Source organism: Ipomoea nil, unplaced genomic scaffold (assembly GCF_001879475.1).
Source record: "Ipomoea nil cultivar Tokyo-kokei standard unplaced genomic scaffold, Asagao_1.1 scaffold0382, whole genome shotgun sequence".
Lineage (NCBI taxonomy): Eukaryota > Viridiplantae > Streptophyta > Magnoliopsida > Solanales > Convolvulaceae > Ipomoea > Ipomoea nil.
Window position 1 is genome coordinate 244,400 of NW_017616810.1, and position 23,723 is coordinate 268,122.

Sequence of the window (23,723 nt, forward strand, 5' to 3'; positions counted from 1 at the left end):
CCATGGGACTTGTGGCATTTCCATGTTACCCTTTAGTAGACAAAAATGGCCCAAAGGGGGCTGAAGAAGTGATGAGGAAATACATCAACACCACTAAGGAGATATCTGAATTACTAAATGTGTTTAGAGAATAAAATTAAGTGGTAAATTTTCTTGTTAAGAAATTATTTTTACATAGAAAAGGGCTCAAATTCATCGATGTTTCTAAAAGAGTATTTTAAAAAAATTTCAAAATATGATGACTTCGATATGTTGTCAACGTTCAAAATATGATGACTTCGATATGTTGTCAACGATTAAAAGACAACTTTATTGCTGGGTCAATCCTCCCTTCGATGTGTTGATCTCTATATGCTTGTAAATTTTAAGACATTGATTAGCTACATCATGAAAGTATGCAGCTAGCAGCACACCATCTAAGAAATATTTAAAAAAAAAAAAAAAAAAAAAAAAAAACAGTACAGTAGTTTTTATCCATTAATTATAAAGACTTAAGTCCATGTCACATGCAAAATTTATATGTCACAGCTAGCAGCACACCATCTAACAAATATTTTTTTTAAAAAAATAGTACACTAGTTTTTATCCATTAATTATAAAGACTTAAGTCCATGTCACATACAAAATTTATATGTGTAGTGACAGTTTTAATTCACTACTAACAAATTCTGTTAATATTAACAATGCATTTTAAATTTCTAAATAAAAAAATTTCAAATTAGCCATCAAATTACAATTAAGTCATTCAATAAAAAAAAATTGGCTAAAATTATGCTGAAGAACTAAACATAAACACGACCCTGCTTCGCCAGAGTTTCCAATAATACAATCCAAAACCAACTATTTATATTAGTAAAGTAAAGGGAAATTTTACATTGAAACTATACCTAATTTCACTTGGCAAAATAAACTAGTAGAAAGACATATGGTTGGGTAGAACATTAGAACAATAAATCATCACATTCAAAGGATCTCTGCACTTTTTTGCACTGAATTATCTTTCACCTCAGCCCAGAAAGTGCATCTATCCATTCAGTTGGCTGTAAAAAAAATTTAACTAAAAAGAACTACTTGGCTAAGTTTGATTGAGAACTCTTTAATCAATCATCATCCTCGGATTCTACATCGTCCTCTCTATTTGCTCCTTCAATTGCAGCACTTTCTTGCCTTTGTTCTCGGCGAGTGTTATCTGAAACAAATTCAATATTTGTTACTCCGTATTTATGTATTTATTTTGAAAGGGTGGAAGAGAGGTTGGGGATTAATGGGTGTGACACATATCCGATTCAACGTGCAAGGTTGAATCTGAGCATAAGGCTTCCTGCATAATACCAAGGTTTCCTCACCTTTACCAGACGCTAAAATCTTCATCAGAATTGTCTTCACAAACACGAATTCCTCCTGATGTCGACTGACAAACCTAGACTGAAAATCCAGAAACATAACGGGTCATCCAAGGTTGCAAATGTAAGTCTAATCAAATGTCGAACAGGGTTTTCTTAATATGTAAAAAGAGAAATATTCAAAACATTATAGGATAAAGAGAAGTGTTCTGAGTTTGCTAAATATGGACCATGCAACATATCATAAAAGGATCAAAATGTGTAAATTTTTACCATTTCACCATATAAAAATCCAACAATTTGGTCAAGCCTAGCCTGATGCTCCAATAGGAAAGGCCGAAGATGATTCATATACACTTGCTTTGCACCCTGCCATACGTAAATTTCCTAAGCAACTTCTACAAGTTTCAAGTGGCTTCACATAGTAACACATAAAAAAAGAGAGCATTGACTGGACTTACATCAATAGATGGAAGTTGAAGCCAAACAAGAAATGCAAACTTGGCATGATAGTATAGTGGAAACCTGATTATATTGAAAACGAGTTGTCCACATATTAAAGGTTGGATTGTCAGAAAACTGAAATTTCTAATTACTAAATCATAGAATAGTAAATACAATAGCTTAAGGGACAGGAAAACAGGATATAACATGTACCAGTAAAGAAGCTTATCTGTGAACAATTCTACCATACTAAAAGATCCATAAGCTGCAAGCAAAATGAACAGTCTTCTTCAGTTCTAAGAGATATACACAAGAAAGAACACTACAAACTGCATAGTAAAATTGTCAAAACACTGCAGGTAACAACTGCTCGTGAATTAGTTTAGATTCACTAAGGTTACTTAGCCTTGCTAATCCTTTCCATTTATTTTCCTTGATTTATTTTATATATTTAGTGACTAGACAGTAACTATATAATTGTTTCTGCTCCCTTTCATCGCTTAAACTGTGGTAACATGAAAATAACCCCCCCCTCCCTCCAAACCACCCAAAAAAAACCCAGAGTATAATGCGAGGGAAAAACTGCTGCTAGCTACAGATGTTAATAACTTAATAAAGCAACAAACTATAGCCATAAAAATAAATAAATGAAAAAATAACCAACACCAGCAACATAATTTTGTAACCCACTACAACATTCATCAAGAAGATTAAACAACACCACCAACCTGCCCAGTACATGAGCCATTTCTTTTGCTCCTCTTGATCCCTTCGTTCAATTGCACTAAATGTAGAATAAACAGGTAAAACAACACCTACAGAACAGCTGCAGAAACCACACATTGGTGAAGCCTCATAAATAAGAGTTGCCTAATCTTCAATGCATGAAATGAATATTCTAATTCTAGCAATTAGAATTACATAGATAATTTCTTTGCTCTACTACTTTTTATCAGGAGTTCTATTGATCATTGCAGCAAGCAACATTGATATTTGATAATCACTCTACTAATATACACAGTTAAGTATATAGAAATGGATCACCTTAAAGAAAATCATGCCTTGTACTGAATACTGATAGGTAAATACAAAATAAATATAAAACAGAGATAATAATAAATAAATAAAAAGACCTGTAAAAGCTCACCTTGCTGTTCGAACAACAATGTTAGAACCTAGTGGACTAAGAAGCAGCCGCAACCCAACCTGAACCAGTTAGATTCACATTACTAAAACTAAGAACTTAGGCATAAAGAAACCTATTTAAGCAACTATAAGGATCTCATTTCTTACAAGAGCACCAACCACATCTGAATGATAAATACCAGCCTTTTACTAAATACAAACAAATTAAAAAGAAAACAAACCATAACCACCATTTCTGTGGGTCTGAATGCACAAGGCTCAAGGCCAAACTGTTTGCTTCATAAATCAATCACATATCAACATCGTTTTTGTTAAATGACCTTTTATTCAAATCTTTCAGCTAAATTTCATAAAGTCAATTGTCAGGCAAAACACCTCCCAAGCTCCCACAGTTCCACCATAAGGTAGGAAATAGTATTTTGGACTATGTTTCACTCACCATCAATGTCACATGTATTATCAAGCCCTAATTTCTAAAGTAATTTCAAATCATACCATAACATATACAGAGTATATCATATATAATTCTTGATGCAGAGAGTGATAATTTTGTGACATTTTGGTGCATGTGGTGCCCCACTGGCAAAGTGGCACCAGAATTAATCCGGCCTCAACAAGTGTACACATGGAAATAACATTGCTTATCGTTATACTCCATCAACATTATAAATGTAATATCACATTTCATTTAACTGTGCTTGTTCTAGACATGGCAACCAAAATGTGTAGTTATCAGAAAAACAATGAATTAAATAAAACAATATGTTCTATGAAACTGAAATGGAGTGAATATACTCATTCAATCATTGGTAATATCAAGAAGATAGAAATGAAAATAAGAAATTATAGGAATTCATTGGTCGTAACAAATTGCAATTAATTAGGTATTACATTAGACTTTAATGAGAAGAATAATCAAATCCCAACTGTCAAATAAAGTCTTGTAAATTCAACCAAATTGAAGAAGTAATCAATCTATTTATCCAAGTATTTATAAATTACACTTCTTATAACTAATAATGGATTGATATTTCCTAACAAGGATGATTCTGCAATTAAAGTGCGGGTAGTTAAACTTTTGAATGCATGGCCCAATTATCCGCATATTTCACCAAAAACTAGAGTATCTCATGCTTGCGATATGATAGCAGACTCAAATTCATCAAGATTTTCTCCACTTATTCAGTTATTCAATTACAAGCTTCATGTTACAAACATCCGTAAACAATTTCAATCGACAAATAAAGATTTGAAAACAGCCAAAGATGAAATCAATTCCAGCAATTGAGATGGTCCAAAATCATCCCCACATATTGAGAAACGCATAAGATTAAGTCTACTCGGCTTACAAAAAGTTATGTATATACTGCATAGACATGGATAGGAAAAAGAGATTTGATACCTCCATGTAGAAACAGTATCAAAGATTCTTCTCTATGATCTTTAGGAGAGTGCGGTCATTATCTGTGACAATTGAAGCCAATAACATCCATCATGATAAGTTGAGAGATACGGTAGCAAGAGAAATGAAGAATAATTAGGGGCCTTAGGGCTTGTCCATCACTTTATTGTTAGTATTACGGAATACGGAGTATTATTTATAGTTTTACAGCAAGCAAAATTACTAATCCACCCTCATAAAACAAACTAGAAGGATCCCGATTCCCAAATTATATTTCATTCTTTAACAAGCCATCTTGAAAGTATAACTCCATGTTCAAAAACTCAAAAACGTTACATAAATTCAGATTTTTTTGTCATTTAAATTGCATCTACAACCTTCTTGTTCTTCACAACCAGTAGCTAAATAGTACAGAATACTCCTTTGCACTTTTAATGATGGAAAAATTACAAAGTAAGCTAAAACTTGAAATTGATTAGCATGTGAGAACCATGACATCAAATAAAGCAGATGATTACAGAGCCAAAGTCCTCTTATTGCAAAATGGCTGAGTTGAAGAAAACAAATTGCTAGTAACACACTTCTACAATTTAAATACTCCAAGTAAATCCAGTTAAGACTTATTCCCAGTTCATTCATATACTTCTCTTAGCGCCATATGTTCTCCTAAAAATGGAGATAAACATTTCATATTTCATAATATTAATTTTTGTGCCAACTCTATAGACAATTACATTTACTACTACAGCTTAGGTTTAAATTGCAAAATGGGGATATTCTTTGGTCCTAGCCACAACAAGCCATTACACATTAACACCCTATCAAAATGAAATATTTACACAAATTAAACTAATAAAAAACAATTAATTAAGAATAATTTACCACTAAATTAGTTGCAAAAAAAAAAAAAAAAAAAGGAATACGAGGCCAAATTTTTACAGCTTTCAATTTTGCATAAAAATTGTAGACGAATGAACATGTTTCTACTGCAAAGAAGTATTTTCACAAAAGGCCATGAAGCAATCCAAAGATACAGCACTTTCACAATCCAAAGAGTATAATTTAATTAAATAAGCAATTTGAAGCCAAGGGCATTAAGTAATCCAAAGATATAGTACTTCTTTTGCAATCCAAAAGGTATAATTTAATTAAATAAGCAATTTGAAGCAAAGGGCATGAAGCAAAACAAAGATACAAAACATCATTCGCAATCCAAAGGGTATAATTTAATTAAATAAACAATTTGTAACTTCATTCTTTCGCAATCCAAATATGAATTAAAGTGAAACACCATAGCAAATTTAGCTTCGATTTTGGCAATTAAATAAGCAAATCGCTATATTCTCACAGAAGGGCATGAAGGCAATGTAATCGAAATTTATAGAAATCAACAAAATTTATAATATTTACCTATTTAGGTGTTTAATTTGAAAAACATACATCAATTTTAGCTCCGATTTAAAGAAAGAGAAAAAGTTCCGATTTGAAGAAGGAGAAAACGACGAACCTGTGAAGACCTCAAGCGATTGATTGAATCGAAGAGGTGCAGACAAGGAAACTCCAGCAGCAGAGCCGTTCCATAAAAAATTAGGGACTTGGGACTTGGGAGGCAAGAAACATAATCACAAAAATTTCTAAAAGATAATAATAGAAGTATAGTTGGATAGAAATCTCTATAGTTAAGGTGATTGAGTCCTAATAAAAAAATGTGTTTTAAATATAATGTATAAAAATTTTTTAAAAAATATAATTCAAAATTTAATTTAATTTAATTTAGAAGTGATTTTTTCTTACATATTTAAATACAAAATTATTTATTAAAATTTCAATATCAATCACTTCTAAAATTTTATTTTTAATTACAATTAAGAATTAATTATAAAAACATAATTATCAAGTATAAAAATAAAGGATTGCATATATAAAAAAAAAAAAAAAATTAGATCCAAAAATTAGGGGCTTGTGCCGTCACCACCGACCCTGTCCAACAACACGACTTGAGAAACCAGACAAAGAGAAAACAAAACTGAGCAAGACGCAATTAGAATGCTTTTTTTTTTTTTTTTAATGAAAAGGAAATATACATTATGGTACATTTTATTTTGTATAAAAATTAGACTAAAAAGATTATACTACAAAGACAAAATCTAAATTTTTAACTTTGTACAAAATATCATTCTACCTATTTGACCATATATCCCTTTGATGGGAGTTTTATTTTGAGGCAGATGTGGTTTAAGCCCGCAACACCTACCTGCAGCTAGCTAAAAATGAGTGTATTGTCACCACTCACCATCTAAGCATATATAGCATAGAGGTGGTGATCTGATCTGAGTTATTATTCTGATCACTTGTTCTTCTTCCCACCAGCAAGAATACGTTGAATCTGAAGGCCTCGACTGAAGGCTTGGTTGAAAAGCAACCTAGTCTGGAACTCTGACACAAATGGGAACCATGCGAGACAAGCCACAGGGGTAAAGATAATCAACCCCATTATGTACTCGTACCCTCTTCCCAATGCCTTGACAGATCCCCACATTCCCACGCCCTTCACCGCTGGCCTGCATGCTTGTGCTATCTGGAGAATAGCCCATGCTGTTGGCATGAAAGCCAGTAAGCACGCAAAGATATCTCCCACAGTGAGACTCAAGAATGTGAAGAAGATGACTAGGGTTACTATGAACCCAATGAAAAGGAACAACTTTAGAAGCCTGAACATTAGCTGAAAGTCTGCACTGAACTTCTTCCTGCCCAATGATACTACCTTCAATATGATTATGACTGCAACAATAACTAGCCAAGACAGACAATAGACCTGTAATAACCATAGGCCGGAAACGAACATTAAAATGTGATTCATGATGGGTCAGTAATCGATCTAACATAAGTAAACTCGATCAGAAGGCAGAAGAAAATGTACTTAATTACCAAGATACTCTTGTTGTTGTTGGCAACATGTAGATGATAAACAATGCCATACTGGTAAATTAAGAAGCGTAAGGAAAGCAGAACTTCACAGGTACGTCCTAATAATCCAGTGTGCTGGAGATGCTCTTGTTCCTCCTCCCACCATGACTCCCAACTTTTGGTTGCAGGAACACCAATTCCACCTCGGTTACTAATCCACTTACTCCAGTCATCAAAGTCGTCCACTATCTTTTGCCATTCAAATCCCGAAGGATTGAAAAGGAAAGGAGCAAACAGTAATGCAACTACGAAAAACCACATTGAGAAAGAGAGGAACAAGAAAGATACAGAATCTGGAGCTGCTGCGCCATACATGTGATAAGATATGAGTAAAATCAGTATTTCCAAACCTTTAGTGAAATGGCTCCTTGAATACATTCTGTAGTTTTCAGCAAATTTCTCATGTCGCACCACAAAACCACGCCCAGTTGCTCTGTATTTAGCTCCACCATGTAAAATAGTGCGACCAAAATAATGAAGCTTTGTTCCCAGAGAAAAGGTGAAGAATACAGCTGCTAGTTGAAGCTGCATAATGACCATATCACCTAGAGCAGTTCTAAACCCTCTTTCTAGTCCAATCTCCATAATCATGGGCAAAGCCATCAATAGACCAAGCTGAACAATTGATTGTGAAGCCATGGCGGCCTTAAGAGCATCGTCCCCCTTAGATCTTGCAAATTTAACTATTGCCTTTTCCATTCCACTCAATGAAAGATATAGTTTTCCATACAAATATGCATAAACAGTAAGGACCACAATCTGCAACATAAACAACACACTCATATCATTACCAAAACAAATTACTGTATAAAAGAAGTTTGAAGAATTAGAATGAATTTCCAAATTCCAAGCAATCTACTATTCAAATCAAATGTAACTGTAAATGTACAACTGTTTCAGGTAATCTATAAGAGCAATATCCTGCAATCATAATTATTATTCCTGTTCTTTTATTAAAAAGGCTATAGATATAATAACACTAGTGATCTATTAAGATAATAACAAGCCTTAGTTTCATTTTGTGAGCCCCTTTTTCCAATTACAGTAGCAATTCCACTCCAAATCAGCCAAGTTAAGAAAGGTAGCAATACCAATGATTAATGAAAAACAATATAATTACCATTGAACTGACATAAAAGCCAGTGGTTGTGAAATAGCAAGATAGCATTCGGAAAAAGTCAAAACGATGTCCTAATCTGTAGATATCACGGCTGAGTGTCTGCTCCCCATTACCACATGCAACTTTTGCCTCAAAAAGAGAGATTTGGTTAAGACCAACATCTCGTCCCTTTCCCACTTGGATATATTCGTGGTGGGTAATATTTCCACGCCTCAGTGTTGAGTTAAAACCTATTAAATTAAACATGTTAATGAGAAATTTTCTGAAGTTTTGTATGAACAAAAGAACTAAATTTAAGATACTACCTGCAAATATGTCTTCACTAAGATTGATGCCCTTAGAAGATTTACTGATGCCACCACGGGTAATATGGAAAATTCTGTCGAAGACATCTGGATGTCCATAGTGGAATCGAACCCTGAATCCAACAAATAAAGAACAATTAACACTAAATATTTAGGTCTAAGTCGTGACAATCTTTTCTGATAAATCTTACCAAAGGCAGATCATCAAATTATCCTTTTAACAAATAAATTTTGGTTTTCCCTAATCAAAAGTAAATTCAAGCCCATAGATACGTTAGCTGTACAAGGTAGAGAGCATAACAACAACATCAAATTATCCTTTTAACAAATAAATTTTGGTTTTCCCTAATCAAAAGTAAATTCAAGCCCATAGATACGTTAGCTGTACAAGGTAGAGAGCATAACAACAACATCAAATTATCCTTTTAACAAATAAATTTTGGTTTTCCCTAATCAAAAGTAAATTCAAGCCCATAGATACGTTAGTTGTGTACAAGGTAGAGAGCATAACAACAAAATGAGTGCGTTGCTAGATGGACAGAACAAGCTTTGATATAATAATGTGCATGAGTCAAACCACAATTGAATTCAATCAATTAGCTAGTATAATCCGTGACCTTATAAACTCATATGTTTCTCTCTTATTTTTCAATGTGGGGCTCTTAACACTATTTAAGAAAGAAATTATATCCATGTATATGACAGTCACCTGGATATCACTTCAGTATACAAGATGCACACTTTGATAATACAAGTAAATAGGTAAGTGGTTAAAGAAGAAGGAACATACTTCAAAGGCCTTGCAAGAACTCTCTGACCAATAGTAACAAAGCTGGTCTCTTGCATCGACATAAACCAAGCCAAAGATGAAACACTGCAGTTCATCAGATATAATTAAAATCGGATTGTATGTATAGGTGTGACCCAAAAGCTCAAGGGGGAAAATAAAAAATCTCCAACCTTCCAGTGAAGATATGCTCCCGGACACCCAAAATTGTAGGTGGCAGTACACCATGATTTTCATTGAACTCCTCAAGAAGGTTACGCATCTTAAAAGCTTCTTCCAAGTAATTATCCTACAATAGGAAGAAGCAATAATTATTTAAAAACCTGACAACATCCTTCTAATGATTAAAAAAAATCAAGAGGATTGAGAGATCACCTGATTCATGTCAATGGTTTGAAGGGCTTCACCGCGAGAAAAGACGATAGCATGATTCTGATTTTCTGGCTTTCCTTCTCCTATCTTTGCTGATCCTGGTAATTTTATTCTGTAGATTTCCTTCAATCAGAAATGACAGAAAAGAAAGTCAGAAGTAGAATACAACAAATTAACAAATTAAGTATATATCCTAGGACAAGAACAACCACTACCTGGTCAAGGTTATCAACAGCTTTTACCAAAACAGAATAATAAACCTTTTGAACTTTTCCACCAACCCTTTCTTCAACTTCATCAATATAAGCAACACGGAGAGATGGATTGCTGTGACAAAGAAAGTATGACGAAACAATCAACTACAGCCTTTGACTGAAATGTATTTGTAGAAGTTTATAGTTTATCACTCAGAAACGTACTTGACCAACAAGTTCAATATATCCGTTGCACGACGATCTCCACTTCTCTTCTGATTCCCATAGTTCTGGCATGTTGCAACATATGTGAATTTAATGTCAGCTACAGCCTCTAATTGTGCATGCAATGATCTCTGACTTTTCTTGTCTTCTTCAGATGAAGTTGTGACAGCTTTGTAGCCTTCAAGAATCTCTGTGCATTTAAAGATGACAATTAGAATGCAGAAAATTGGCCAAGAGGAAGTAACGGGAAATAGCTCTGCCTGCATTAAAATGTATGTCAAGCATCCTCAATCCTTTAAAACAATGATGTATCGATAACAGTTCTTACCGCTCTCTGAAGCCATGTCAAGAAAAGCTTGAAGCCTTAAAGCCCTTCTGTAGTACATCATCCCTCTAACTGAGAAAAGCCCAATATGTATTGGTAAAAAACAATGCAATGCAGTAAGAAATAACGAATATGAAAATAAACATTAATGACTAACCAGTTCTGCAGAGAGTCTGTCCCCTTAAGGAAGCCCAATGGCGTAGCTGCAATATGTTTTCTTCATTCTCCAAGATCTCAAACTCCTTTTTACATCCAAGACGCTCCATGAAGTTATTCCATTCATCTATTTCATATCATAATGATTGCCAAGGAAACAACAGAAATCAAAGAAAAGAAATACTACTCTAAAAAGAAGATAATATAAGACAAGAAATGAGAAGTGAAACCTGGATAAATCTTTTGGAGGTAGTAAATAATTGATACACCATCTTCATTTTCCATCTCAAGGTCACTCTTGGAGTATAGAGTTTCCTCACTATAGTATGGAGTCATTACACTGCATATATAACAAATCCTATGATTAGAAAATAAATAGAGGTGAGGGGGGGACCTAGTATCCTTTCTCATATGCATGAGGGGAAGGAGTTACAGTATATATCCACCTGAATGAAAGCATTTTGTGAACTCGAGGTGCACGTGGCATATCCATGAATAATGAATTTGCAAAAAAGGTAATCCTTCGCCGAGCTTCCAGATTCATTGGGATTTCAGCAGCAGATTCTTTGACAGTCAGGAGGAGACAGAGACGTCGGATCTTTGATAAGGATAAAAATGATCTTTATTAGTTAGACATGAGCATGTGTTTATAAATATTATCACCATCCAGTGAACAATTAAGATACCTGCTCTTCCCATTGTGCTGTCATTTTAAGGGGAAAGATTATTGCTGGTCCTGAGTCATGACTGGCAAAGAGTTGCTTTCCAGAATCCTTGCTAAGTTCTATCAGTTCACTGAAATGAAATTAGCAAAGAAAGCAATTGAGTCAAGAACAAGCACTATGGTTTAAGGGTGATAAAAACTGTTCCTTCTATATTGCACAAAATTCACCAACCGGATTTCATTCACCATCATGTCACTGGTAACTATTTCCAACATGTCTTGCAGTGCTAGAACAACATTGTCTTTCTTGGATCTATCACCAACTTTCTGCAACGTAACATGAAAGTAGAGTATATATTTTGTTGTATATGAATAATATTGCATCTACAACAGAGAACTTGTATCCAAACTTACTCACCAATAATTCAACTAACTCCACAAGTTTCTTAAAAAGATCTGGGAGCAGAGCCATCCGGAAATTTGCAAGGAATGTATTCCTTGAAATGTTAATTTCAATTTCCTTGATGATGACTCCAATTATTCTATCACATATAAATTAGAATTAGGGTTAGGGTTAGAAGATACTGATGTAAGATCTGTAAGTAAATTTAAAGATGCTGAACAAGTTGACTGGTTACGGAAATGACAATGAAGAAACCTTTTCTCAGTCTCCCCCACAACCAGGGTATTCAAAACAAGCTTTAAAGATTCATAACATTCAATAACTGCACATTTCATGTATTCATCTGCACATATACGCTTCCAAAGGTCTGCATCTTTTGGCCGAAATTGAGCAGCCATGTCTATTGCAATTGGGATCTGTGAAGGTTAAAACACTCAGATTCAACATTAATAGGTCCATGCAAAAATCTCTCAAGTGCTATAGTAGAATGCACTTACTTTACTAGTAAGCAAAAAGGGTGGCCACTGAATTATTTTCAGACTAGGATCCGATGAATAAGGAACTAGCATCAGGTCCATCTCTCTGAGTTTTTTAATCAAACACCTATTTCAGTTCCATGTGTAGGCAGGCACAAGGTAAAATACAAAAAGGGATAAAGTTAAGAACAGTAGAATTGAGTTTAGAGACTTTTCCTATCACTTATAATGTCTTCTTCCCTGAAACTGCAAATTACTTCATTCCATAACTGAGCAAACTTGGCTGCTTCAGTTCTTCTGCTTGGTGAAACCTGAACATGCATATCTCATGTAATTTGACATTTGTTGCCATTTTAAACCTTGTTAAAGAATATAAAAGAATAAAAAGACAAGAGAAAACCTCATCAAAACGTTTTGACAGAGAAAATCCCCTCTTCCTGGTTCTTTCAGAAGGAACCAAATATGTATTGAAGGCTCCAGGTAAAGACTGGAATCTTGATCTTAACATGCCAAGAGTTCGGATCTACAAGGATAAAGTAATTATGATTTAAAAGACTACTTTTCAAATGATTACCATGGCCTGTGAAGGATATATATTCATGTAATTGGCAATAGCTTCACCTCTACAGAATTCACTACTATGCTTCTAAACAATTTCAAATAACCAAGTTAATCCCAATTCACACATGCTTGCAACTCTTTTTTTTTTTTTTTTTTTTTTTTTTGATAATGAATTACCTCGCCAAGCCGATCAAATGCCCCAATAGCACCACCCCACAGGGTTGAAAAAATTGCATACCAAATTTGGGTATCCATAAAGTACACCTGCAATAACATTTGCAAGAGTACACAATTGCCTTAGCACAGTTAATCTCTATTCTTTACACTATGGGAAACAGGTGGTATGAAATTTTTTAACAAAATTGAATATAAGAGAGAAAAAGAAAATAAAAGAAAGAAGATAATATACCAAAATCACTGGGCCCCAAAGGGCAGCAACAGCTCCATAGTTTCCATCAGCTGCATTGGTACAACACCTTTTAGTAAGAGAATAATTAAAGAGGTCAATGGAAATGAACTAAAAGAAGAAACAAATTAGGACAAATACCATTTGGGAAGAACTCATGCCAAGCATACTGAATATGATGAATATTCATTATATCTTTTGTTGGCTTTATCAGAGGTTTTATCTGGTGCAACAAAGAGACTATACTTAGTAGAAACTATATATGTATCCTGGTCCAAGGAAAGAACCAAAGAGATGTGGCAACTACCTGGACGAAATAGCTAAATGAAAATTTGCAACACAGAAGCAGCAACCAGAATAAAGTATACCTGGCAAGGGAAGAAAAATAATGAAGAGGGCAGATGCCAAAATGAAACAGAAGAAAAGAAGGTACTTAGAATTTATATAAAATATACTTTATCAGTGCAAATTGACTTTCATGCATCCCCCTTCCCACATAGATTCTAGGCTGAAAAAAGGATAAAAACAAAGAAAAAGTCATTGAGGTCAAATATAAGGTTACAAAGTAATCAATACTAAAAGAAATTAACACACAAGTCTATCTATCTTATACAATTTTACTTCAAATTTAATGCATGTTAAGTTCGTTCTATGTTTATATGCACATAGATGGATAGTCATAAAAGCACGTACTATGTTTGCATTAGGAAAGCATACCTGTGACCACCATAGAAGAAATCTTACAACAAGCCAATCTGAGCTCTCAATCCAACGTCGAAGCATTGGGAACAAAAATAAAGCTGCTGCAAGTAAATTTGGTAGCAGGTATATAGACACAGCCATGAGATAGAGTGGTGGAATGCCCTTAACTCTCTTTAGAAATGGAAATATATCCCTAAACTGGTCAACAAATTTGAAGGAGTTGTTTTGAATGACGTAACACAGTAGAAGGATGATAGACCAAGCCAGGCTAACAATGATCTTCAAAATATTCCTCAAAACAGCTGTAAACGTCCATCTATGATAGCCCGGAAAGTTCAAAATAAGGTCCAAAATACCTAGTTTCATAGATTAAGAAGAATGGAAAAGAAAATTAATTTTCCAATCAACACAACTCAAGACTAAAAACTACATATGTTAGATTCAAGACCACCACCATATCAAACTTGTTCTGCCAGGAATTCCAAAACCAAGAATTCAGTCTCAAGTATTATTGGTTTATTATATATTAGCTGAGAGAAAAGGCTATGGAAGATGCCTAGAACATATAGAAATAGAACCCCTGAAAACAGAATAGTTGGCAAACAAATACAGAGTGTATGTTAATGAGAACTCTAATTGTCATCTTCCTACACCTTTTTCAAAGCATCAAATCTTAGGACTAAAAGGTAGGGAGAAAGAGAGCTAGTGCCTACAGACATACAGAAAAATCTAATAAACCTTATTATGCTTGAATGTAATTAATGCAGCAAAGAAGAAGGGCATACTTTGAAGTAATCGAAGAAAGGCTGCTATGATGAAAATACTTGACAGACGATATAGCACATCCTTCCGAAATATATCCAATAGTTCAACATCATCCCATGCAATTATAATCAGGGCCTAAAAAAACAGCACAGTCCAATAGTTACTGGCATAAGCATCTACTGATATTAGCAAAAGGGCAGTCGATTCAGCAAAATTAATGTCTGAACAGGCTACCTGTAAAGCAAGAATGAAGAATGTCCAGAGGCGGTCAAAACTTCGAAAGGTGTGCCAAAATGATCTGGTCTCTGCAAAATACGATTTACCCATCTTTGCATGATTTTTGTCGGGAGTTCCTTTGCCCTGGGATAGCAGTCGTATAAAGTAATGAGGAATATTATCATCCATATGAAGCAATTGATGGATAAATAGTGTGAATGTACTTTAGATGTGTCTCGTGTAGATTTGAAGAATTCTCCATCATCACGCATTGGCCAGCCCAAAGAAAAGCAATCTAAAGACCTGGGCAAACTCAACCAAATTATAATAATATGTAAAAGCATTAAAAAAAAAAAATTCAAGCAATCACTGCATGTTTTAATTCTTAAACAAGAAATACACTGTTCAACTTGAATTCTTAAATACCAGAAATACTCATTCAAATCGTCATAGTTGCACCAAGCGGTGTGTGGTGATTTTCCATTTCTGCTTTTGTTAGCCTCCTGGAGAAATATAATCACCATTTCACTATCTTTGACAAGATAAGCCCAATAATTAATAAAGTATTACAGGATTGTATAAATAGTACCTTGTCAATCACATGATAAATGGGAGTAATGACCTTCCGCAGGAAAGATTCATCATCCCCACCATAAGAAGGCTTGATGTTTTCACCAGTGACAATGCTAACATTTCCGGCTAAGAGACCATGAAGTTCATATGCCATCTAAACAAATATTTGCAAAATGATATTACATGTATTAATTTATAATTACTGTACATTCTTTTATAATTATCTGTATATTTTGAAAATTGAAATGGTGCCAGTCCAAGAGTAAGATAACTACAACTCACATTGTGGAAGATATAGCATAGACACTCTGGCATGAAGCGAACGTTAGCTGCCTCACCCCAGATTAGAAGATAAAGGCCCATGTAAAGTATTTTTCTTTGTTTCACTTCCTGCTCTCCTTGAGGGAGCCTAAAATCACCAAGAGGCACATTAAATGAATTTATTTACAATATAAACTTTCATATCTATAGCCCCATGCACATCTGTATAATAGTTTAATTCAGAAAGATATGGATGTGAAAGAAGTCCATTGGAAAGAAAACTGGTTGAAAGTCGAAACTCCTACTACCTCACCTTAAACTGTGTTTCCTCCCCAAATATTTGCACCAACTTTTGTAGTTTTTGAAAAGCTTGTTCATGAGTGCATCAACAGCTCGATTATCAAGCTGTGTGAAAACCACATTTTTCAGTACACTTTCTAGCTATACTCTGGAGATTTGTGGAGCAAGTTACAAAGTCAAGACACATTAAGGAAAACTATATACAGTTTAGTGTATCTATATTAATATATGGCTTTTTTATTCAACTAAACAGCCATAATATAACTCTTAAGTAAAAAAGAAAACATAATTTCATACTATATCTTGAGAATTGCACAATTTCAATAACTAAATACAGAATATTAACCAACAGGATAACTAAGTAATCTAACATATTGTTGGGTAATTTATAAAATCCCAAAATTAACAAGCACAAATACGAAAGGTCAAGGTTTCAAATTCGAGTCGTGTGTCACACACACTTTCCACTATCACAGGTAGAACATAGAACTTTGAGAGAAAGAACTTTAAAGTTTATTTCCCAGAGTGTATATAAAACCACAAGAGAGAACCTTTATGCTTCACAATTCAAACTCCCTTAAAAAGGGATTTGTATTTATACTAGTGCAATCCCACTTCTCATTTCCAATGTGGAACAAAGTCTTATTCCAAGCCTTCCCATCTCCATTTTTCCAATTCAAATGGGTCTACTTTGATAATCAATTTCTCATTCACTCATTGTTCATTTTGAGCATATAATATATCGATTTCTTCGTCTTACTTAGGAGAACCCGAATCCACTTTGACCCGACCCAAATCGAAAGTGACCCCACTGATATTTGTACCATAAAATAGCCACTTACAATGTCATTTTTGCTAACATTTCCAATGAATAAAATTGATTTTCGGGACTAGAAAATGACACGACTGTGTTCAACGGTCGATTTCTGCATAAGATAGGTATGTGCAATCCTTTGAACATTCCCTTTAAAGATATATCTACTTTACTGACTATTTGGTAAAACGCGATATCTTTGAACCGTACTATCATTTGTATAAACGATGATATATCTTACACAAGAACCTTCCAACATTGTTGTGTTCTCATGGGTGTGTCTATTTTGGCCATGAAACAACGTTCCTAGTTCTGCAAGAGCTTTTAAAGAATTGAGCCAAATCAATTCTCTTTTGAAGCAATCCACTTCTCTCTCACATAGGTAGTTCTTTTCCGAGTATCTTGCGCACTTCCAAGTCTTGCAGTGCGACCATGGCAAGTATCATTCTAATGGAATTTATTCTCGTCATCGGAGAATAAGTGTCAAAGTATTCATGGTCCTCACTTTGACTGTAACATTTAATTACAAGTCTAATCTTATACTTCTTGATGAAACCATCAGTTTTTTTTTTTTTTTTCTAAAGACCCATTTGGATCCCAAGAGATTACTGCTCGGAGAAAGATCTACCAATTTTCAAGTGTGATTCTGGAGAATAGGATCAAATTCACTTTTAATGGTCTCTTTCCACATTGGTCCTTCCATAGAAGTCATAACTTCTACGTATGCACGAGACTCATTTTCTAACAAACAAGTTAGAAAATTTGATTTATTTTCTAATAAACATGTTAGAATATTAGAATCATATTTTAACAAGTTAGAAAATCTGGACCAAATGATTTTTCTACTCTAGCCTGTTTGCTACGTCTAAGCTCTAGCTTGGGTTCCTTTTCAAATTGTCCACTCTCATTATCCATAGCTCCGTCAAGTGTCTGTTTCGACGTACTAGGTTCCTCGTTGGACGTACAAGGAAATACATCTTCGAAAAAGGATGTTTTCCTCAACTCAATTATTGTGTTCTTATGTACATCTAAAGCGTGAAACTCGTGTACTAAAAATCGATAAGCATGGTTGTTATGTGCGTAGCCAATAAAAATACAATCCACCGTATTAGGACCTATTTTTATTTTCTTAGGTGTTGGTACCAATACTTTGGCAAGATATCCCTACACTTTCAAGTATTGGTAGACATGCCTCCTACCTTTCCACATCTCGTAAGAGGTCTTATCGAGCTTCTTACGGAATACCTTATTTAAAAGGTAATTATTTGTTAGAATAGCCTCGCCCCACATATTTTGAGGTAAGCCCTAACTTATCAATATCGCATTCATCAGTTCTTTCAATGTGTGATTATTACATTTGACAACACCATTCGATTAAGGTGCATAAGGTATCATGCGGCATGTAGGATATCTAAGCTTGCACATAAATCACCATTAAGTGTTAAGAGTCCCACATCAATAAAATAAGAGAGAACATATGGGTTTATAAGGCTATGAGTTAGACTAGCTAATTGGTTGAATTCAATCTTTTAGTGTGATTTGGCACATGTGCATTATAACTCAATTGAGTGACCCTAGCCCATTGCTTCTAACCATTCTAAAGCTTTCATCTTTCATCAATAAAAGTTATAAAGAGAATACAAAAGTAAAGGGAGAGTTTTTTAATGTGCTGTCATATATTGTCTCAAGGTGCTAGAAGACTACGAATAGGACACAAGTTTCTATGCCTACCTACCTAAATCCCTAAGACGGCCTAATCTATTGAGATTCCAAATAGTATATCTATATTCCATAACACTCCCCCTTAAGTTGGAGCATAGATTTTAATCATGCCCAATTTGTTACACAAATAAGTGATAACACAAAATAACTAAATAACGAACTAACTCAAATCCATTAGGACACTTCCTTGAAACTAAAACTTTGAACGCCACAAATACCACGAACAACGGGTGAACTCAAAGTGGTCCGAACAAGCTTGAGATTGGACACTCCCCCTGCAACAGAAGCTTTGAACGCTACTAATACCACAAACAACGGGTGAAGCCAAAGTAGACCGAACAAGCTTGGGATTGGACACTCCCCATAAAACGAAGCTTGGACGCCACCAATACCTCAACTCCGGGTGAACACAAAGTGGACCGAACAAGCTTGGACACACAAGGTAAAGAAGACAAACTCCAAACTGGAGGACACAATTTTTTTATGGCAAAAGGGAAGCATCTTGACTAACAAAAGGGAAGCATGCTCCAAATGGCGAGCATAAAAAAGGAGAGACATCACCTAAGCAAAGGTGAGACAGCACCAAAACGAGATAGGACAAAACGAGACAGCACCAAAACACAAAACAAGATAACACCAAAACACGCAACGGACTCCATCCGTCTACAGGTCAACGTAGAGACCTCCAGTCACAAACCCCTCACCAATCACCCTCTTCATCATAAGATCCCGAGGCAGTAGCATACCAGCCATACCCACCAACACAAATCACAAAACACACAAAAAAGAGAGCCGGAAGGGGTACGATACAACCTGACCGGAAAACAAAAAGCAATGGTCCAAACAAAGTCAACTGAGGAGAGGGGACTCAGGTGACCCAGGAATAGGCGACGAATTTTTTTTTCGGTCACCTTCAAAATCATCTTGCTCATGCCTTCCACAACCGACTAAGATGAGTTTTGCATCCCCACCTTGCCACCTTGCCATCAATGATCTAGAAGGTGGTAAATAGCTCTCGGTTGCAATAAATGTGCATTGTTGCACCGGTATCAAACTATCAATGGACCATTTGCGCTAGTTGGAGCCCATGAGGGTTACCTCAGTCACCATGGCCGATAGGCTAATCTTCACTTCCTTCTGCCTGCTTTGTTCAACTACATTGGCTTGAGAATGCTTATTATTCTTCTTCGAAACCTTGCAATTAGACGATTTATGGCCCATCTTGCCACAGTTATAGCATTTTTCATGAAACTTGTTCTAAGAAACGTCTCTCCTTTAGGACTAAGTTTTTTCTCATCCTTTTTACCATTCTTGGAGTTTTTGTCATGCTCCAAATTGTTGGCCTTAGCGCCACCCGTGACAGGAACTTTCTCATTCGTCCTCCTGTTGCCCTCCTCAATCCGGAGCCGGAGGATAAATTGTTCCAGGTTCATGTTTTTTCGCTTGTGCTTAAAGTATCTTAAAGTCCTCCCAACCTAGAGTAATAAGTGGATTATAAACGCCACTTGGAAGGCTTCACTCACAATCATGCCTTCGTCACGGATCTAGTTGAAGATTAAGTGAATCTCTTTAACTTAACTCATCATAGTTTTGGAATCCACTATCTTAAAATCAAAAAATCGGCCAACAACAAATTTCTTTGAGCTAATATCATCACTTTTATACTTATGGTCCATTGAATAAATTTTCCAACTTGTAAACAGAGATATCTCTCAGCCACTTGGGACTAAGAAGTGACTTCTTGGTATAAACCAAGAAGTAACTTCTCGATGTGGGTCGAGAAACCACCTCTCGTACAGACCGAGAAGTACACTTCTTGGCACTGTCTGAGAACTTCTCAGTTGTGATCGAGAAATGAGCTTCTTGGTAGTGATTGAGAAGTGAGCTTCTCGGCATTGTCTGAGAATGACTACTAGGTTGTGATCGAGAAGTGGAAACCACTTCTCGGGTGTACCTTGCGTTTTTCACATCTCCTATATTAACGACTAATTTGACCACTTCTCCTATATATATCGTGGTTGAGCAGAGTATTTTATATACACCGAGAAAAAAAAAAACTACGAAAATTCTTTTTCCCAAAATTCTGCTCTTCTTCCTCCAAAAATTCTGTGTTCTTCCCGTGTTCTTGTTTGCTGTGATTTAATAGTTGAGTCCTCAACTTTTAAATCAAAATTCGTTTTATCTTGTGAAACTTAGAATTCACTCATCACCATGCCTTCATCACAGATCCAAAGATTAATTGAATCTCTTCAACTTAGCACAATTTTGGAATCCACCATCTTAAAGTCAAGGAATTGGCCAACAACAAATTTCTTTGTGCCGATATCTTTGCTTTTGTACTTATGGTCCAAGGATTCCCACAACTCTTTCGTTGTGATATACTTGTTCTCTACTATGAAAATCAATTTCTCATTCACCCATACGTACAATATATCAATGTCTTCATCTCACTTAGTAGAACCCAAATTCACTTTGACCCGATCCAAATCGAAAATAAACCCACCGATATTTGTATCACAAAATAGCCACTTACAATATCAGTTTTGCTCAAATTTCCAACACATGTTCTAAGGATGTAAATAACACCGAACATAAATCTTGGTATAAAAATGGAAACATGATTTGTAATGAGCATTCAATATTTAGATTCTGAATATACTGGCTAGTGCAGCAAACCAGAAGTAGTAAATTTCAAATTAAAGCACAAAAAATATTTGCAGCTTAACATGATAAGTTTTTCTTGCCTTGTTTTGTGGCTCCGCTTTTGGAACCAGCCTTGAATGGTTATTGGCAAGCAGTAGAGTTAGATGTTCCCGTTGGTTCCTTACATTGTCTCTCTGTATGCATCAAATAGAGCAATGAAACTTTGACATTCGTAAAGAATGGAACTCAGTCTAAATGATGAGTACCCATTTTTGGATGACCAATTTGAATTGTACCTGAAACCCAAACATGGCCCTTAGCCAATCTAAAAGGTCGAGCTCCCCAGCTCTCTGCCTTTGCTGCTCAAAAGAGGCTGGCCAACTTAATCCATTTGTGTTCAAAAGAGCTGACACAGCAGCTTTAACCTGGAGAAAGCAAAAAACTTTCATCATCATTCAGACTAACTTGTTTAATAGAATCTGTACCCTATATGTTTGGATGCAAAATTTCACCTCTTCGAGCTGCATGATAGATTGTGAAGCTCCGGCAGAATCAGGGGGGATGATGTTATAGGGAGCATATATTTCCTTCTTTGCCTGAACATCATTTGCTGCAGCAATAATCTGTTTAAACAATAATTAATATTCGTTATGATCTCTGAATATAATTCTTTCACAAAAGCATGAAAGCATCATAGGCAAACTAATATATCTGAACAATAAGTATGCAAACTAACCTCAGGAGAAACTTCTTCAACTTTTTCAGTCTTGTTGACAGCACAAAGAACCTCAAATAGCACTCCAGCAGTCTGGTATGCTTTGCCAAGCTGAGCTCTGTTGCCAAAATATTATAACAATTAACAGCAAGTACACTTTCCAACAAGCTGGGATTGCATAGTGAAAGGGAAACTATTGTATAAGTCTCTGCATACCTATCTGCTTGTTCACCCTTGTTAAGTGCCACAACATATTGCTCATAGTATTGCTTATAGAAACTCTCTATTTCTCGCGCATCAGTCTTTTTCACTCGAGAAGCAAGACTTGATGCATTGTCCTGAAATTAAAGGATTACTAATTTAAATTAAAGAAGTTGAGAATTGAATAATCTAAGGTGATATTATCCGAATTGAAGCAAGTGAAAGGAAAATGAGGAAGTGATGATATGATAGCAATGCATATATGCAGATGAAATACATACACGCTCCAATCGTTGAAGGAGAGCGGTTTTGAATTGACGCACACCACGTCCACCGGAGCCTGGGTCCAATCTGTGCGCCTTCTCGAAAGCGTAGAATCGACCTGATGAATAATAAGCGTAACAAAATAACCAAATAGGAACGAACAGTCAGCTTCAAAACTGGAATTCAGAAGATCAGAAGCTTTATTTCACATCGCATTCATTTAATTTGTTTGTATACGTACAGAGATATGCAACTCGAGGCCGTTCGTTTTGGATCTCTGTAGCAACGCGGAGGATAGGCGAAATGGACTGAAGGGAGGAGGGCACGACTTCGTTGTCGAACACTTCCCCCATGGAGAAGGTGGTCATGGTGGTATTGCGCGAAGCCCGCCGCATCAGCGTCGACTGTAGCCCCGCCGGGTCCATACCTCTTGGCGACGTCATTTTCGTTACTTCTCTCTGATCTTCGATCTGATCTCTCCCTCAGCTCACTACCAATTCTTCAATTCGATCATTTACACGACCTCACCAAACAGCTTCATCAACTCCCTCTTCCTTCCTTTCGCGCGCTCTAGCTAACATCGCATCAATGCGAAAGTAAATCAAAATATGATGAAGATGATAAGTAGCATTTTTATACGTTGGCATTCACATTTCCATATTCATGCATTCTTTGGGACGAAATAGTGGGAAAAAATTTCAGTTGAGGTTGGGAGACACGTGGATGGCTGGGAGTGTTTTGCGCTGAGACAGTTAGTGATGATTTCTTCCTCTTTCTCTCCCGGTTCTAGCGTCACTATGTATGGTTCTTTCCCGCTACAATCGAAGGGACAATCAAGACGTTAATTGGTTACGACATTAATATTTTGAATTAGGAGTAATATAAATATCTAAATTGAGTTGTCTCATAATTACGTTGACCCTTAAGGCCTTAATCAATTGCATGTTGGAATTTGCACCATGCAAAATATAAATTAAAATTAAGTTTTTCGGTGAATTGCAAAATAATTTCATCATCATGATAAACTATAACTACTACTATGTATATGATGGAATAATGACAGATGAATCTGGGGCGAACCAGACTCGAAGCAACGAATCCGGGCAAGCGACCCACGAGGAACATGCACCCCCGTGGGGTCGATCACCTGGGCTCGGCCGCCCTTTGGCCGAGTCGCGCGGCGATAGTTGCGACACCCGCGTCTCCTGGAGTTGTTATGGCGACGCGAGCTATAAAATTTCTCCTCGGTGT

At 35.7% G+C, this 23,723-nt stretch overlaps 2 protein-coding genes across 3 annotated transcripts; both read right to left on the reverse strand.

Moving 5' to 3' along the window:
- Positions 1-791: 791 nt before the first annotated feature.
- On the reverse strand, positions 792-5,978 carry LOC109171874 (HVA22-like protein k). 2 transcript variants are annotated; one of them, XM_019320957.1, is made up of 9 exons: positions 5,843-5,971; positions 4,336-4,397; positions 2,935-2,993; positions 2,516-2,613; positions 2,001-2,052; positions 1,805-1,868; positions 1,617-1,712; positions 1,347-1,425; positions 792-1,189 (listed from the first exon to the last, which is right to left on the reverse strand). In XM_019320957.1, exons 2-9 carry the CDS (start codon positions 4,339-4,341, stop codon positions 1,101-1,103), a joined length of 543 nt encoding a protein of 180 aa, XP_019176502.1. In that variant the 5' UTR covers positions 4,342-4,397; positions 5,843-5,971; the 3' UTR covers positions 792-1,100. The 2 variants fall into 2 exon arrangements, with proteins under 2 accessions (XP_019176502.1, XP_019176501.1); XM_019320956.1 differs by having other exon boundaries at positions 1,186-1,270; positions 1,301-1,425; positions 5,843-5,978.
- A 548-nt stretch (positions 5,979-6,526) lies between these two features.
- LOC109171878 (callose synthase 5-like) lies at positions 6,527-22,926 on the reverse strand. Its single transcript, XM_019320962.1, has 40 exons — positions 22,714-22,926; positions 22,490-22,590; positions 22,224-22,345; positions 22,029-22,125; positions 21,805-21,915; positions 21,589-21,717; positions 21,394-21,486; positions 16,127-16,218; positions 15,835-15,961; positions 15,569-15,706; positions 15,406-15,482; positions 15,204-15,282; positions 14,998-15,123; positions 14,784-14,898; positions 14,014-14,354; positions 13,752-13,804; positions 13,604-13,664; positions 13,438-13,519; positions 13,300-13,349; positions 13,068-13,154; positions 12,730-12,852; positions 12,546-12,640; positions 12,351-12,435; positions 12,109-12,269; positions 11,869-11,992; positions 11,683-11,777; positions 11,473-11,581; positions 11,233-11,384; positions 11,017-11,126; positions 10,788-10,913; positions 10,634-10,702; positions 10,306-10,495; positions 10,102-10,213; positions 9,890-10,009; positions 9,688-9,803; positions 9,518-9,601; positions 8,728-8,840; positions 8,423-8,652; positions 7,264-8,061; positions 6,527-7,150 (listed from the first exon to the last, which is right to left on the reverse strand). Exons 1-40 carry the CDS (start codon positions 22,913-22,915, stop codon positions 6,683-6,685), a joined length of 5,763 nt encoding a protein of 1,920 aa, XP_019176507.1. The 5' UTR covers positions 22,916-22,926; the 3' UTR covers positions 6,527-6,682.
- Between the last annotated feature and the right edge of the window lie 797 nt (positions 22,927-23,723).